The sequence below is a fragment of the Lampris incognitus genome, chromosome 13 (assembly GCF_029633865.1).
Source record: "Lampris incognitus isolate fLamInc1 chromosome 13, fLamInc1.hap2, whole genome shotgun sequence".
Taxonomy (NCBI): Eukaryota; Metazoa; Chordata; class Actinopteri; order Lampriformes; family Lampridae; genus Lampris; species Lampris incognitus.
The window spans coordinates 12,063,024-12,081,383 of NC_079223.1; the positions used below are offsets into that span (position 1 = coordinate 12,063,024).

Consider the following 18,360-nt stretch of genomic DNA (forward strand, 5'->3'; position numbering starts at 1 on the left):
GGTGAAGGTGCATGGGTTTAAATACTTGGGGTCAACTGTTCAAAGTAAAGGGAAGTGTGGAAGAGAGGAAGAAGAGAGTGCGACAGGGTGGAGAAGAGTGTCAGGAATGATGTGCAACAAAAGGGTACTAGCAAGAGTTAAATGGAAGGTTTACAAGATGGTTGTGAGACCAGCAATGTTGTATGGTTTGGAGACGATGGCAACAACAAAAGACAGAAGGCTGAGTTGAAGATGCTAAGATTTTTGTTGGGAGTGACAAAGAAGGACAGGATTAGGAATGAGTATATTAGAAGGACAGCTCAGGTTGGACGGTTTGGAGATAAAGCAAGAGAGGCAAGATTGAGATTGTTTGGGCGTGTGGAGGAGAGATGCTGGGTATGTTGGGAGAAGGATGCTGAAGATGGAGCTGCCAGGCAAGAGGAAGGCCAAAAAGGAGGTTTATGGATGTGGTGATGGATGTGGTGAGGGAGGACATGCATGTGGTTGGCATGACAGAGGAAGATGCAGAGGACAGGAAGAGATGGAAACGGATGATCTGTGGCGGCGACCCCTAACGGGAGCAGCTGAAAGACGACGACGGCGGCCATGGACGTGTAGTACTAGTTATCTAAATAGACACCGAGGCATTTTTTACTCGTGCTTTGCTTAAAAGAAATTGCACACTGGGTTACCTTAATGTATAAAAATGTGGGTTTTTTTCTGGTGATTTTAGTGTTTAGTTGGTAATCCTTGAGTCTCTAATTGTGCATACTCCTCAGCGTTTTTAGCTTATCCCCGTTCTCACCAGTAGACCCCTGCAGCATGGAGGGCATTGTCTTGCAGACTACCAACGTATCTTAGTTCTAGAAAAATGAAAGAAACATGGAGGCTGTAGTGTGCATGAGTCACTTAAACAATTTTACTTCAATTTAGAACACAACAGAAAACCTTTAAATGTCAGCTGTTACCCGCTTGAGTACCCAGTAGAGTAGGCTAGCAACATTTAACTTTATTTTTTATTTTTATTTTTTTTTCATATTTTTCTGGTAGCTGGGGATAACTTTGCATCCCAATGTTGGTCATAGTACAAGTTAAAACAACACCAGAACTGAAACCAAACTTTGATATCCGTTTGGTCAATTAAGAGACCTCGGTATGCTGCGCTCACACAAAAAGTGTCTCAAGTGCCAGCGGTTGCTCTGGAAGCTAGCTAATCACTGCCAACCTTCAAGCCGTCGTCTTTAGGGTGGGGGGAGTGTGCTTAAGACATCAAGTTCGGTTGTAGCTAATAATTTATCAATTTGACAGTAGATTTTGCAGAAGGAACAAATCCATGTCATCGCTTATATTTGCATTAAGTTAACTTTAGCTAAACTTTGTTGCCATGAGTGCCAACATGGCACTGTCCACTGCTGCCACAGCGCCGCCAGTTCTCACAACAAATGAATGACTGCCGGCAGCTCTTGTTTCTAGTGACACTTTCGGTGTAAACACAGGGTTTTTAACAACGACTGACACATTATGAAAATATTACAAACGGACAGACAAAAGAAAAAAATTCTTTCTGCTGAAGTCGTTCATTCTATACAACAGGTAGCCATACCAAAAATCTGCTAAAATAAACTCTTCACAAGACAATCTATATCTCATGATACACAAAAAGCACCTTTTACCAGCAAAGCCTTAGTTTAGGGTATCTTGACAGTACTACTTTGTACTACAGACAAAACAAAAAGATACAAAATACATATTGTACGCCTTCCTACGAATACATGTGAACGTCGCTGAGTCAGTGACGTCAGTCTTAAAGATAGTCAAACATTTACTCAACACAGTATGAAATATTAAAACCATACCTTACTGTAGGAAATGACTGAACCTCGATAAAGCACAGAAAATATACAGGAATCTAAAACTCAGCGCTGTGCTCTCTTCCCTATCTTCCAGTTTTCCTAGCTGTTATTTCTTAACCTAACACTTCAGTTACACAATTCTAGATTGAAACTTAAGCATACAATAACCATACAATATACATAAGTATTTGTTACATCTACTGTCACTGCACCGTGGCTTCGACTCCCTATTATGGATGAAGTAGGAACTGAGGATGACTCGTTCGCCCTCATGATTCAAATGCTGTGAATGTAGGTGCTGTCAACCTGACACAAGACCCATTTTAAAACAAAGACAGTCTGATTAAAACGCTTCTTTTTGAGCCGATAATAAATAATTCAAACAAATCAATTTATCATATCAAACATTTTTAAAGCTCTAAAAACAAAGATGACTCGTCCATGACAAACAACAGAGACAAGACTCCCAAAATGTTCCTGATTTGTTTTCTGTGCTGTTTCATAAATGTATGTGGAACCTATAAATGTAACACAAATATTGATTATAAGTATTAGAAATATTGATAAAGTATTATGAAGCATCAATTGTGCCTTGCTGGCCTACAGCAAATTCTACTCCTCCATTTACATCTTTGTTTTTTTTTTGGCTTAAGACCACAAATTTTACCTAATCTTTGAACCACATACTTAAAATATAAAAATAAAAAAGAGTCATACTGTGTTTACCTTAATGACGAAGTGTTTTTTTTGGCGGGGGGGCATCTCACTGAAATATTCAAGTCTGGCCTGTGCAACAATAGCTGGTCCATAAACATAGATATGCATAAGGCAGCTAGGTGCCTGTGGAGTACAGATTAAACATGAGCAGATAGCCCATAACGTGTGTGTGTGTGTGTGTGTGTGTGTGAGGTGCTAGGGGTGTGTGTGTACTGTTGCGTGCATGTCCAAGTGTGCAGTGTGTAAGTTATATGTTTGTGTGAGTGCAGTGCCTGAGTGTGCATTTGTATACCTGAGTGTTTTCGAGTGTGTATGTGTGTTCATATGTACAGAATGTGTGTGGGGTCTTTGTGTGTGTGTTCCTAAATGTGTGTGTATGTGGTTGTGTGTGTGTGCATACAGTATGCATGTGTCTGCCTGTGTGTACATATGGGGTGTGTATTTTTGGGCGTGTTTGTCCATGTGTGTGTGTTGGGGGGGGTCAATGTGTGTGTGTGTGTGTGTGTGTGTGTGTGTGTGTGAGATCTTGTCATGTGTTCTTGTCACTCAAGGCCGAAGCCCTCGGCATTGGAGATGGCGATGGTGAGCTTGTGTTTGAGTTCCTTCCTGTTTCGGTATGGAGGCAGGCAGATCTGATTGAAACAGGTGTGAGAGACGGGCAACCTAGGAGGAACAGGTGGATGGACAGCAGGGGAGAGAGATGGACAGAAACAGTGGCAGGGGAGAGAGAGACAGAAACGGTGGTGGGGGAGAGGGTGCAGTAGAGAATAGAGAAAAAGAGAAAGTAAGGACAAACAGAAATCATCCATTAGTATTTGTCTCTCATCTCAGCATGGTATCACAGTTCGTTCTACACACTAACTGTCTGTCCATCCATCTTCTCTTGTGGCGTGTATGTTCAGAGCGTGAGAAAAGGCCAGACAGTCGCTGACCTACAATATGGCTCGCTGATAAACATGTTCCACTACCTTATGAACATGAACAGTGAGAACTTTCTAGAGAGAAAGGAGGAGAAAGAATAGAAAATTAAAGACGGATACAGGGGTTAAAGAAAGACACATTTCTGAGCCTGAAAGGTTATCAGGGGGATTTGTGCAACTCACGGAAATGCATGTGAATCAATGAACTTTAAAGTGAACTATTTCTTCTGCACTGTTATGACATGTAATGTCATCAGATATGTCAAAATGAATATTCAGTTAGTGCAACAAAAACTGAACTAGATCAGTGGGTCCCCCCCCCCCCACACCTTTTTCTCCCCAATTGTACTTGGCCAATTACCCCACTCTTCCGAGCCATCCCGTTCGCTGTTCCACCCCCTCCGCTGATCTGGGGAGGGCTGCAGACTACCACATGCCTCCTCCGACGCGTGTGGAGTCGCCAGCCGCTTCTTTTCACCTGACAGTGAGGAGTTTCGCCAGGGGGACGTAGCGCGTAGGATCACGCTATTCCCCACAGCGACCAGGACACATACTCGCATCCGGCTTCCCACCCGCAGACACGGCCAATTGTGTCTGTAGGGACACCCAACCAAGGCGGAGGTAACACGGGGATTCAAACTAGTGATCCCCGTGTTGGTAGGCAACGGAATAGACCGCTATGCTACCCGGACGCCCCCTGGATTAGCGTTTTTAAAAGCAATTTTTCCACACTCATGTCATAATACACATTGAACACATGGTGCAAAAACTTGCACCAGGTTCTTATAGTTTATGGTATCAAGTGCCCAGCGTTTGTCCACCCCCAGCCTTTCAATTCCGCCAAAGCCCACCGCCACTGATTCTTTTTCCCAGCATTCACTTGTGTCCTCACAAGCGTTTGTAAATTTTGATTTAATTTCTTGTGGAGCATTTGAATCATGTGCCTAAAGCACGCTGCACGGAAACTCACAGGACGCAGCTTGCTAACCGAATACGAGATTACCCTGCTCACATAGCACTGGTAACTGTGGGATATCCTTTTGCAAGTAAGAGCGCGACTAGTTAAGATACATCCAAAAAAACATGTTGATGGGGGTTGTTGTTGCTTCATTAAAACTCAAACCAATTGTCCGCGGTGCTGTAGCGGTCTTAGCATCAGCTTTGTGTCGATGCAGTTGCCCACTGGGGACCGGGGTTCGCACCCTGGTCTCATCAGATCCGACTATGGCCGGACTTGATGAAGTAGCAATAATTGGCAACGCTGTCTTCGGGAGAGGGGCAGAGTCGGCTTGTATTCGTCACATGAATGCGTCTCTGTGTGTGTTGGAAAAAGTAGTGATTCGGCCTGGATTTGCCTTGTCACGAAAGTGAGGAGGCGTCTCCTTTGAGACTGCCGGCCGGAGAGATGCAGTTGGCGAACGCATGTAGGGTGGGTGTTTGAACTAAAATAGGGATTGATTGGCCACTAAATTGGGAGAAAAAGGGAAAAATCAGAAATAAATTTATATATATATATAAAAAAGAAAAACTCAAATCAATTAATCTGAAAACCAGCATGCAGAGAAAGAGAGTGATAGAGTGAGATTGTTTGGGTTAGTTGCTATCATACACACTAAGAGACAGACAGGTTTGCTGGTCAGTACCAGTCAGTTGGGACGTCTATTTTGGTGATTTTGAAGTTGAGGTCGGCCATCCCTCCCACTGGGACACGGTCACTTCCTGTCGCAAAGTGAAGGAGCCTTTTCTGAAGCTCCAAAGGGAAGGCCAGCACCACGTCCCAGAAACAACTGTTGATATGAACACACACACGAACACACACACACACACACACACACACACACACACACACACACACACACACACACACACACACACACACACACACACACAAACAGGGTGGCATTCTGTCACTTAGATTTAGATTTTGATGCAACATTTGAATTGGTAAATATGACTGCACTAATTTGCCCCTTTGAGACATTGACAGTGTAGGTCAGGGGTGGGCAACATGGTCCAGAAAGGGCCGGTGTGGGTGCAGGTCTTTGTTCCAACCAAGCAGTTACACACCTGATTCTATTATTAAACCAATAGTCTTTGCAAAGGACCTTGATTTGTGAACTCAGGCGTGTAACTCCTTGGTTGGAAAAAAGACCTGCACCCACACTGGACCTTTCTGGACCATGTTGCCCATCCCTGGTGTAGGTGCTGGCGGAGAAACCTCATCACTAAGCGAGGAAACCAAGGTAAGACACATTAGATGAATCAGGTTCATCTGTTGTTATAGTTCAGAGAATTAGAAACTAGTGGCGTTGTAGGGAAATGTGTCCCTGTCTCAGTATTTACTGAAACACTCCGTGTCCATGTCCAGCAGCAGTCAAGCTGCAGCCCGTGCACATTACACTGAAAGTGTTTGTCAAACTCACAAACCCTTCACCGTCGCTAGATGAGGAAAAGGGTCTCGTGCGGTTCACCATGTGGTGGTGTGAGTTAGTCTAATGAACTCAAGGCGGCTCAAATAGCGTCCAGACCCTAAACGAAGACACCAGAGGCAGGGAGAGAGTAAGACAGAGATGTGGCAGTCTGCAGACGTCCTGTTTCAATCATGCGCATTTATTCCCTGGTGTTTTTATCTGTGTTTGTGATAATCGTTGAGCCCTTGACCGCCATTGTTTTCTGAGTCTCTGTGCCAGAGAACCACAGCTGTGGTGCAGCCTTTCCACACACACTTTCTCCTTTCTGATTATTGTTGTGTTATCCGTTTCTTCTGTAATATCTCTATACTTTCTGATTATTGTTGTGTTATCCGTTTCTTCTGTAATATCTCTGTACTTTCTGATTATTGTTGTGTTATTCGTTTCTTCTGTCATATCTCGATATTTGCTTCCAAGAAGCTTCAGGGCTGCAGTTCTTATTATTAGTTTAAGGACACAAAGCCGAGTGAATACAATGTGAATGTACAATGTTACAAGTTCATTTAGCAGACGCTTGTATCCACAGCGACGCACATCTGAGAGTTAATACAACACAAGCAAGGATCTAGTCAGGAAACGATGCAAGTGCCAAAAGACTAGGTTCAAGTCCGATAGGACATACAGTGCATCCGGAAAGTATTCACACCCCTTCACTTTCCCCACATTTTGTTATGATACAGCCTTATTCCAAAATGGATTAAATTCCTTTTTTTTCTCATCAATCTACACACAAAACCCCATAATGACAAAGTGAAAAGGGTTTTGTAGAAATTTTTGCAAATTTATTAAAAATAAAAAACTGAAATATTGCATGTACATAAGTATTCACACCCTTTGCTATGACACTCAAAATTGAGCTCAGGTTCATCCTGTTTCCACTGATCATCCTTGAGATGTTTCTACATCTTGATTGGAGGAGTCCTCCCGTAGTAAATTCAATTGAGTGGACATGATTTGGAAAGGCACACACCTGTCTATATAATGTCCCACTGTTGACAGTGCATGTCAGAGCAGAAACCAAGCCATGAAGTCAAAGGAATTGTCTGTGGACCTCCGAGACAGGATTGTATCGAGGCACAGATCTGGGGAAGGGTACAAAAAATTTCTACAGCTTTGAAGGTCCCAAAGAGCACAGTGGTCTCCATCATTCGTAAATGGAAGAAGTTTGGATCCACCAGGACTCTTCCTAGAGCTGGCCGCCCAGCCAAACTGAGCAATTGGGGGAGAAGGGCCTTGGTCAGGGAGGTGACCAAGAACCCGATGGTCACTCTGACAGAGCTCCAGCATTCCTCTGTGGAGATGGGAGAACCTTCCAGAAGGACAACCATCTCTGCAGCACTCCACCAATCAGGCCTTTATGGTAGAGTGGCCAGACGGAAGCCTCTGCTCAGTAAAAGGCACATGACAGCCCGCTTGGAGTTTGCCAGAAAGCACCTAAAGGACTCTCAGATCATGAGAAACAAGATTCTCTGGTCTGATGAAACCAAGATTGAACTCTTTGGCCTGAATGCCAAACATCACATCTGGAGGAAACCAGGCACCTCTCATCACCTTGCTAATACCATCCCTACAGTGAAGCATGGTGGTGGCAGCATCATGCTGTGGGGATGTTTTTCAGCGGCAGGAACTGGGAGACTAGTCAGGATCGAGGGAAAGATGAATGGAGCAAAGTACAGAGAGATCCTTGATGAAAACCTGCTCCAGAGTGCTCAGGACCTCAGACTGGGGCGAAGGTTTACCTTTCAACATGACAACGACCCTAAGCACACAGCCAAGACAACGAAGGAGTGGCTTCGGGACAAGTCTCTGAATGTCCTTGAGTGGCCCAGCCAGAGCCCAGACTTGAACCCCATTGAACATCTCTGGAAAGACCTGAAAATAGCTGTGCAGCGACGCTCCCCATCTAACCTTACAGAGCTCGAGAGGATCTGCAGAGAAGAATGGGAGAAATACCCCAAATATAGGTGTGCCAAGCTTGTAGCTTCATACCCAAGAAGACTTGAGGCTGTAATCGCTGCCAAGGGTGCCTCAACCAAGTACTGAGTAAAGGGTGTGAATACTTATGCACATGCAATATCTCAGTTTTTTATTTTTAATAAATTTGCAAAAATTTCTACAAAACCTTTTTTGCTTTGTCATTATAGGGTATTTTGTGTAGATTGATGAGAAAAAAAAGGAATTTAATCCATTTTGGAATAAGGCTGTAACATAACAAAATGTGGGGAAAGTGAAGGGGTGTGAATACTTTCCGGATGCACTGTAGGTGTCAACAGGCAGTGCACAAAGGCAATGCATAGCGTGCATAGAAGTTTTTTTTTGTGCATGTAAAGTCTGATGCCAAAAGCAGTTAGTAATGAGTAATGTCAACATGTGTTACTATGATGACACAATCCAAAGACTATAGATCACTTTCTGTCGACAGATCACTAAAATACATGAATACATACGTGGGGATTCAAGAATTTTATTTCAAACCATGTTAATGTTTTGATCAAAATATTGATTTTTCCCTTTGACTCGGCTACTGGTTTGCATGTTAAATACTCAATGTCTTATTGGTCGTGAGTCTTCAACCTCCCATTTCCTTTTACAATAAAAGCGGATTTAGGGGGGAAAAAACAACACTGTGCTCTTATCACTCTTATCTTCCCATACATCATCCAAAGCAAAGTTTATTATAAGCAGTTCTCGATAATTAATAAAGATGCCGTTGCAGGTGGAGAATCTGAACTCCACTTACAGGTTAACCGTCTAGACAGACTGGCATGCAAATTCCCTGTGTTGTATGTCAAGCCTGCCAACAGCAACACCCAGAAAGAGTGGTAGATGCTACATAAATGTGTGGTGAGTTTTGCTTACATAACCCACGTCTGAATCTATGATGTACATACTCAGTAATGTCAAAGATGACACTTAAATATAGCCTGGCACGGCGGCCACATAAACTACACAGACACACACACACACACACACACACACACACAAAAAGAGTTGTCAGACACACACTCAGTAATGTCAGCTTCCCAATAAATGTTTTGTAGTATTGGCCAATGGGCCTGTTACTTTACTATCACTTGGCAAACAACATATGTGAGGTAATTCAAAACACAAATTAGCGGGCATCCGGGTGGCATAGGTATTACATTACAGTCATTTAGCCGACGCTTTTATCTAAAGCGACTTACAATAAGTGCATTTAACGTAGGAAATCAGGAGAACTACTTGACATCAGAGGTCATAATAGCATCTTCTATCTAAACAAGCATCTAAGAGCAAAACCAGTGCTGAAGTAAAAGCGCAAGAAAGATTTTTTTTTTAAATGAGTGAATACAATAAGTGCTAAGAGCAAGTAACAGGGTAGTAGTTCTTGAAGAGGTGAGTTTTCAACCTACGCCAAAAGATGGGCAGTGACTCCGCTGTCCTGACATCAGTGGGGAGTTCATTCCACCACTGTGAGGCCAGGACAGAAAAGAGCTGTGACCGGGTTGATCGGCAGCAGCGGCCTCTGAGTGATGGGGCAACTAGGCGTCCTGAGGCAGCAGAGTGAAGTGGTCGGGCGGAGGTGTAGGGCTTGATCATGGCCTGGAGATAGTAAGGAGCTGTTTCCTTTCACTACCCTGTAGGCTAGCGCCAGAGTCTTAAACTGGATGCGAGCGGCTACTGGGAGCCAGTGTAGGGACATGAGAAGGGGAGTTGTGTGGGGAGAACTTAGGGCGGTTGAACACCAGACAAGCTTTCTGAACAAGCTCCAGAGGTCTGATGGCCAGCAAGGAGGGAGTTGCCGTAGTCCAGCTGGGAGATGACCAGAGCCTGGATGAGCACCTGTGCCATCTCATCGGTGAGGGATGGGCGAATTCCCCTGATATTATAGAGGAGAAATCTGCAGGAGTGAGCAACTGATGGTGATGGCCAGGTCTCGGTGCGGGGCAACCTTTCCCCGAAAGGAACATCAGCTCTGTCTTGTCCAGATTGAGCTTCAGGTGGTGTGTCGCTATCCACTCCGAGATGTCAGTCAAGCACGCAGCAATGCGTGTCTCTACTTGTGTGTCAGAGGGAGGAAAGGACACGATCAGCTGGGTGTCATCGGCATAACAACGGTAAGAGAAGTCATGCGAGCGATTAACAGAACCGAACCTTGTGGAACTTCTGTAGTCAGTCTGCGAGGCTCTGACACAGATCCCCTCCATGTTGCCTGGTAGGAGCTACCCATCAGGTAGGATGCAAACATTGAGAGTGCAGAGCCTGTGACACCCAGCTCCTCAAGGGTAGAGAGGAGGATCTGGTGGTTCACTGTGTTGAACGCAGCTGACAGGTCCAGGAGTATCAGGACAGAGGAGAGAGAGTGTGCTCTCGCAGAGTGCAGCGATTCTATCACTGCAACGAGGGCCGTCTCTGTTGAGTGACCCACCTCGAACCCAGACTGGTTGGGGTCCAGGAGGTTGTTCTGGTGAAGGTACAAAGAAAGTTGGTTAAAGACAGCACGTTCGAGAGTTTTGGATAGAAAGGGTATAAGGGAAACCGGTCTGTAGTTTTTGACATCAGAGGGGTTAAGTGATGGGTTCTTGAGAAGGGGGGTGACTCTAGCAGCCTTGAAGGCAGATGGAAAGCATCCTGCCTGGAGGGAGGGTCTATAGCGGTCTATTCCGTTGCCTACCAACACGGGGTTCGGCGGTTTGAGCCCCCGTGGTTACCTCCGACATCTCTACAGACACAATTGGATGTGTCTGCGGGTGGGAAGCCGGATGTGGGTATGTGTCCTAGTCACTACACTAGCGCTTCCTCTGGTTGGTCGGGGAGGGGGAACTGGAGGGAATAGCATGATCCTCCCACACGCTACATCCCCCTGATGAAACTCCTCACTGTCAGGTGAAAAGAAGCAGCTGGCGACGCCACATGTATCAGAGGAAACATGGTAGTCTGCAGCCCTCCCCGGATCGGCAAAGGGGGTGGAGCAGCGACCGGGACAGCTCGGAAGAGTGGGGTAATTGGCAAAGTACAATTGGGGAGAAAAAGGAGGAAAATTAAAAAAAAACACACAAATTAACCTTCTGCACACACACACACACACACACACACACACACACACACGCATAAAATCCAATTGTACACCCAACAAAAACTATACCCAATAAACAATAATACTGAAATAGGCAATAGGCTAGGCTACTACAGCCAGAAATTGCAAATTAGCTTATTTTTGATGATTACAGCGCGGGACGTTGTGGCTTGGTGTTGAACACTGAAATTATTTCATTATTGTCCAACAAGTCAGTCAGTTCTCTTTCAAAAGAGAGCAGGGACAAAGATTTCAGTCTGTATGTCATCACTGATGCCCTGAAGCCAGTTTTTATCCAACTTCCAGTTGAAATTAGTCTTTCAACAGTACAGCTTATTATAGGTAGGGTGACAAGGGCCCTTGGTAAATCAGTCACTGGGGCATGCATCGAGCACTTCAACAAGTGACGGAAAGGCTCTGTATGCTGTCACCTTTCTCTTCAGCTGCTGTACAAACACTTCATGTTCCGCATCTTCCACAGCGATGGAAAAGTACGTGCAGGCTGTATTAATGTTTTGTCGCCACAGGTGTTTGACCAAGACAAGCAGGCAGCAGCGGCTCTCATGAACCCGTATGTTCCGCCTTAAAACGAGTGTTCAGTTCCATGATCTGCATGTCTAGTATATCGTTCCATATATTTTTAGCTCTGAGTTTTCCTTTACATGCGATGCTTTGCCCACTGTAGATTCAACCTGCGTATCGCCCAACTTAGCTGGCAACTTCCTCTTTCGAGACCCAGTGACGTCCCAGCTCAGAATGTCCCGTTTCTTCATCAGATCTTCTGTCAGTGTCATTACTTCTTCAAAGTCATTTTCTGTATTCCTGAATGTATTGTAGCTCTCCTCAATGACATCAATCAATCTCTAGCTGATACGATGGAAGATTGCAAAGCCTTCATGGTGTAGGCACTCATTTCAAACAACTTGTTCAGCTTGTTGAACGTGACAAGTAGAAACACAAATTTTTTCGTTTGCATTTGCTGAAGTAGAGCGTCTGCTTCAAGTTATTATACGTTCACGTTATAAGAACGTGTATTCTTTCAGATACCAACAATACTCCATCCTCAACTCTTGCTTTGCTGGCTCTCTGCTTTTGTTGGAAAGCCTTTTTTTCCCTTCCTTTTTCTCCCCAATTGTATCTGGCCAATTACCTCACTTTTCTGAGTCGTCCCGGTCGCTGCTCCACCCCCCCTGCCAATCCAGGGAGAGCTGCAGACTACCACATGCCTCCTCCGATACATGTGGAGTCACCAGCTGCTTGTTTTCACCTGACAGTGAGGAGTTTCACCAGGGGGATGTAGCGCATGGGAGGCTCATGCTATTCCCCTCAGTTCCCCCTACCCCCCGAACAGGTGACCCGACCGACCGACCAGAGGAGGTGCTAGTGCAGCGACCAGAACACATACCCACACCCTGCTTCCCACTCGCAGACACAGCCACTTGTGTCTGTAGGGACGCCCAGCCAAGCCAGAGGTAACATGGAGATTTGATCCGGCTATCCCCGTGTTGGTAGGCAATGAAATAAGCCACCACACCAACCAGACGCCCCTATATTTGCTTTTCTGAGTGCATGGCTGCAGGTATTTGTGCTTTGTCATGGAGGGGTGGATGTCATCGTTGGAGAATCAAGTGCTTACATCAAATGCTGCTTCAGACAGGGAAAGGGCTGAATTAGCAGCCATGTACATGTCGTTATTTGGTGCTTGTTGAGAAACTGGTGCGGGGGTAGGTGTCGCTTCATACTGCTCCTCCTCATGACATCTTTTTTTTTTGGAAACTTAAGCAAACAGCTTTATTTCACCATGATTATTTTTAACCTACAGTAGTAGTAGTTCTCTGTTCCTCTGCAATGGCCCAGACTGTACACTGTGTGAAAGAGGAGGGGCTGCTCGCAATCTAGCATTTACGAAATGCACTTCCACTCACCAGAAACCAGCATTATGGGGCGTCCAGGTAGCATAGCGGTCTATTCCATTGCCTACCAGTATGGGTATCGCCGGTTTGAATCCCCATGTTACCGCCAGCTTGGTCGGTACAGACACAATTGGCCGTGTCCGCGGATGGGACTAGATGTGGGTATGTGTCCTGGTTGCTGCACTAGTGCCTCCTCTGGTCAGTTGGGGCGCCTGTTCGGGGGGAAGGGGGAACTGGGGGGAATAGCGTGATCTTCCCATGGTGCTACGTCCCCCTGGCGATACTACTCACTGTCAGGTGAAAAGAAATGGCTGGCAACTTCACATGTAAGTGGGTGTTAGGTGGCCAGGGTGTGGCCAGAACATCACAGGGATTTATAAGTCTGGCCTGATTCAGTTTTAATCCAGTGTGCATCTTAACTTCTGCAGTGATTCTGAATTGCTGGTTCATCTAGAATAGAGTAAGTATCATCTTTCTTGCTAAACAAGTTGCTACTAGTCTTATTCCAGCTGCTTGAGTATTATTCCTTTTGTCTATACATCTGCTGCTGGTTCCTAGTGGGATCTTATTCTAGCTGTAGTTGTCTTATTCTATTTACTTACTTGTCTTATTTACGTATTCTATCTAGCTGTTTTTCACCTAGTGTGTCCTTAAATATCTCTTGTTGTCTAGCTGTTCTGACTTAGTTATCATTTTAGCTTATAAATATATTCCTTGGTAACTTGCTGTTTGCAGTTTTAATAGTATTGTGTGAGTTTTGATAGAGTTTTACGTAAGTTTCCAGTTTCTGGGCAATAAGCCTATTTTCAGTGTACCTCTTTGGCCAATTGGGTGTTAAGTGGCCAGGGTGTGGCCTGCACTCATGGCAGACAATTAGCAATCAGTCTTCTTTAAATCACTGCTGCTACTTGGAAACATCAGCTTCCAAGCATCAGGCAAACAAGCCTAGGTTGAACAAAGGCTAGAGTGAAAAAAGGGAAGCGCGACTTCTTCAAGCCAAGACTTCGTCAAGCACATACTGCTCTTTTTAGATCCGGTCAGTCATCTGTATTTTGTGTACCTAGTATAGACTATGTGTTTCCTTCGCATTCCTGTCCTTTCCTCTTCCCAGGGCTGGCATAGATGTTGGGTCACACCTAGGCGCTCTGACCCTACCAATCTCATCTATCCCACTCTCTCCACTCACGTTGAGCAAGTGGTGACGGGAGGGCTCTGGAATTGCCAGTCTGCGGTACCGAAAGCTGAATTTATCTCAGGCTAGCATCCTTGCTCTCCCTCAACTTTCTTGCTCTAACTGAGACCTGGATCATGCCAGAAAACACTACCACACCCACAGCTCTGTCTGATGTGTACTCTTTTTCTCACACTCTCAGAGCTGGGAGGTGGGGTGGTGGTACTGGCCTGCTAATCTCCCTGAAATGGAAATACTCTCATTTCCATTCCACAATTTTCTCCGCCTTCTTTTGAATTTCATGCTGTTATTGTCTCTTATCCAGTCAAACTCACCATCGTGGTTGTGTACTGCCCACCAGGCCCACTTGGTGAGTTTCTGGAGGAGCTTTACACACTTGTCTCGCACTTCCCTGTTGATGACTCTGCACTTATCCTTCTCGGTGACTTCAATATCCACACTAACAAGCTACATCCTCTTCTCTCTTTCCACTCCTCCTTTGACCTTCTCCTCCTACCCACAAGGCCGGCAACCAGCTGGACCTTACCTTTACTAGACACTGTCCTATTTCCAATCTTTCTGTTACTCCCCTCCAGCTCTCTGACCACTATTTCATGTCCTACTCTCTCTCCCTCTCTTCACCCCCCTCAGTCCCTTCCCCTACCCACATGGCTTCCACCCGTAGACACCTCCGCTCTCTCTCCGCCACTGATCTTTCTTCCTCTGTTACCTCTATCCTCCCTACACCTGAATCTTTCTCTCTCCTACCCCCTGACACTGCTACTGATCTTCTTCTCTCTACCCTCTCCTCTTCTCTGGACAATCTCTGTCCCCTCACCTCCAGGCCTGCACGCCCAACTCCACCTGCCCCTTGGCTGACCGACTCAGTACGTACTGACAGACGGAGCCTGAGAGTGGCAGAGCGCAAATGGAGAAAAGGCAAACTCCCAGAGGACCTTCTCAACTTCCAATCTCTTCTTTCCACTTTCTCCTCCTCCCTTTCTGCTGCTAAGGCTGCCTTCTATCGCTCTAAAATCCTATCTTCTGCCTCTAATCCTAAGAAACTCTTTGAAACCTTCTCTACACTTCTTCAACCCCCACCTCCTCCTCCTCCTCCTTCCTCCCTTCTCCCTGATGACTTCGCTAACTTCTTTGACAAGAAAGTAAACGACATCAGATCCTCCTTTTCTCACCACCTGGTTAGTGCTGCTTGCACTATCCCACCCTCTGCACCGTCCCTCACCTCTCCATGTCCCACCCTATCCCACCTTGCTCCTCTCTCCTCCGACGAGGTTCTAAACCTCATCACATCCAGTCACCCCACCACATGCTCCCTTGACCCGGTCCCCTCCCCTCTTCTTCAGTCTATAGCACCTGAACTCCTTCCCTATCTAACCCACCTCATCAACACCTCCCTTCAGGCAGGATGCCTTCCATCTGCCTTCAAGACTGCTAGAGTCACCCCCCTTCTCAAGAAACCATCACTTAACCCCTCTGACGTCAAAAACTACAGACCAGTTTCCCTTCTACCCTTTCTATCCAAAACCTTTGAATGTGCTGTCTTTAACCAACTTTCTTTGTATCTCCACCAGAACAACCTCCTGCACCCCAACCAGTCTGGGTTCAGGGTGGGTCACTCGACACGGCTCTCCTTGCAGTGACAGAATCGCTGCACTCTGCGAGAGCAAACTCTCTCTCCTCTGTCCTGATACTCCTGGACCTGTCAGCTGCGTTCGACACAGTGAACCACCAGATCCTCCTCTCTACCCTCAGGGGCTGGGTGTCACAGGTTCTGCACTCTCAATGTTTGCAACCTACCTGATGGGTCGCTCCTGCCAGGTGACATGGAGGGCATCTGTGTTGGAGCCTCGCAGACTGACTACAAGCGTTCCACAGGGTTCGGTTCTGGGTCCTCTCCTTTTCTTGCTGTACACAACATCCCTGGGTTCTGTTATTCGCTCGCATGACTTCTCTTAACGTTGTTATGCAGATGACACCCAGCTGATCGTGTCCTTCCCTCCCTCTGACACACAAGTAGAGACACACATTGCTGCGTGCTTGACTGACATCTCGGAGTGGATGGCGACACACCACCTGAAACTCAATCTGGACAAGACAGAGCTGATGTTCCTCCCGGGGAAAGGTTGCCCGCACCGAGACCTGGCCATCATCATTGACAACACCGTGGTGACGCCAACTCAGACTGCGAGGAATCTGGGTGTGATCCTGGACAACCAACTTTCGTTTGCTGCAAACCTTGCATCGGTTGCTCGCTCCTGCAGATTTCTCCTCTATAATATCAGGGGAATTCGCCCATTCTTCACCGATGAGATGGCACAGGTGCTCATCCAGGCTCTGGTCATCTCCTGGCTGGACTATGGCAACTCCCTCCTTGCTGGCGTCTCGGCGTCGGCCATCAGACCTCTGGAGCTTATTCAGAAAGCTGCAGCTTGTCTGGTGTTCAACCGCCCTAAGTTCTCCCACACAACTCCCCTTCTCATGTCCCTACACTGGCTCCCAGTAGCTGCTTGCATCCAGTTTAAGACTCTGGTGCTAGCCTACAGGGTAGTGAAAGGAAACGCTCCTTCCTATCTCCAGGCCATGGTCAAGCCCTACACCCCCACCTGACGACTTTGCTCTGCTGCCTCGGGACGCCTGGTGACCGGGTTGCTCAGAGGCCCTTGCTGCTGATCGACTCGGTCACAGCTCTTTTCTGTCGGCTCTTTGCTGCCCATCTTTCGGCGCAGGTTGAAAACTCACCTCTTTAAGAACTACTACCCTGCTAGTTGTTCTTAGCACTTATTGTATTCACTCATTTAATTTTTTTTTAATCGCTTTCTTGCACTTTTATTTTAGCACTGGTATTGCTTTTGGATGCACTTATGACCTCTGATGACTAGTAGTTCTCCTGATTTCCTACGTTAAATGCACTTATTGTAAGTCGCTTTGGATAAAAGCGTCGGCTGAATGACTGTAATGTAATGTATCGGAGGAGACATGGTATTCTGCAGCCCTCCCCGGATCGGCAGAAGGGGTGGGGCAGCGACCGGGACGACTCAGAGTGGGGTGATTGGTCAGGTACAATTGGGGAGAAAAAAAAATTGTTTTATTTTCATTTGTCGAGTATTCGGATAATTGAAACAGTATTCACTGACTTCTAGTCATTGGATGATCCAGCAAAAAGGGAAGCCTTCTGATTGGGTGGGCCTGAGTGCCAAGTGGGTGGGTGGGCCCAGCCCACCCACAGCTACGCGTCTGTGACAGTCAGGCAGATGGAAATGGAGACAGGCAGACAGACAGAAAAGAGGTGCACTGTCATAGAAACAGTCAATGACATTGTTCTGACCAGAGTGAGACAAGGTTATGCTAAAGGTCTGCAGCTGCTCTAGCTGTCAGCAAGGGTATAAAGTTACATAGCGCTGTGGCTGACTGGCTGACTGCCTGACCGATCAAGCTACTAGGATTGTCAGTTCGTTCAGCTGTTGATAGACGCTACAGCATTGAAGGGCACTTAAGTTTTTAGCATTTGTGTACATTAGTGTGGTGTGAGTGTGTTTTCTTGATCTTTTATCTTAGTTAAGGTCAGGACACGTAGTTCTAATGGTTAAGTTTAGGGTTAAGGGCTAGGGAACTAATGTAGTCAATAAGGGGTACTCACAAAGTTAGAAGTGTGTGTGTGTGTGTGTGTGTGTGTCTGTTGTGCACATAGACGGTGCTCACTACAGTTGTGGTTCTCAAACTAGGGCCACAAGTTTGACTTTTTTTTTCTTCTTCAGATGTTACTCGTGATACATAACAAGATGATTCCTTGACATACAGGTGCAGAAAACCACAGATTAAACTAGATATGTAAAATAAATTTAATCTGTGCTACATTTTCTTGGCCTGTGTTAATAATGCATCTCCGAGTAGTAGATTGGTGCTGATGACCCAAAAATGATGACAGTTTCGGTCCTGCCTTCATGAATAAGAGTGACAGCATTCCTTCCCTGAAGAAAGATCTCCGAAGTCCACGAGCATTTAGGAAAAGTGGGGAGGTTTCCTCAATCATTAAAATTTCCCAGAAGTTGATGATGAAGCAAAGATGCGCGCATAGGTTCCACGGCAGGAAGGATGTACTGGTAAATACCTGACAATACTGAGCCTGAGAAAGATAAATTGACTTGATTTGAGTGGGATCAAGTTCCAGTTATCTTCTTCTTCGGCAGTCTATCGAAACGATGATGACTGTGATGCAGTTTAAGCTCGGCAAGCATGCCTGTGGGCCATCAGGCCCGCAT

At 46.0% G+C, this 18,360-nt stretch overlaps 1 protein-coding gene across 1 annotated transcript in view; it reads right to left on the reverse strand.

Moving 5' to 3' along the window:
• Positions 1-2,718: 2,718 nt before the first annotated feature.
• hectd2 (HECT domain containing 2) overlaps positions 2,719-18,360 on the reverse strand; it is a 102,330-nt gene continuing 86,688 nt past the window's right edge. The window contains exons 21-22 of the mRNA XM_056291632.1: positions 5,113-5,256; positions 2,719-3,212 (exon numbers count right to left, since the gene is read on the reverse strand). Coding sequence (XP_056147607.1) covers positions 3,092-3,212; positions 5,113-5,256 — 265 coding nt within the window. The 3' untranslated portion in view covers positions 2,719-3,091. The remainder of the gene's footprint in view (positions 3,213-5,112; positions 5,257-18,360) is intronic.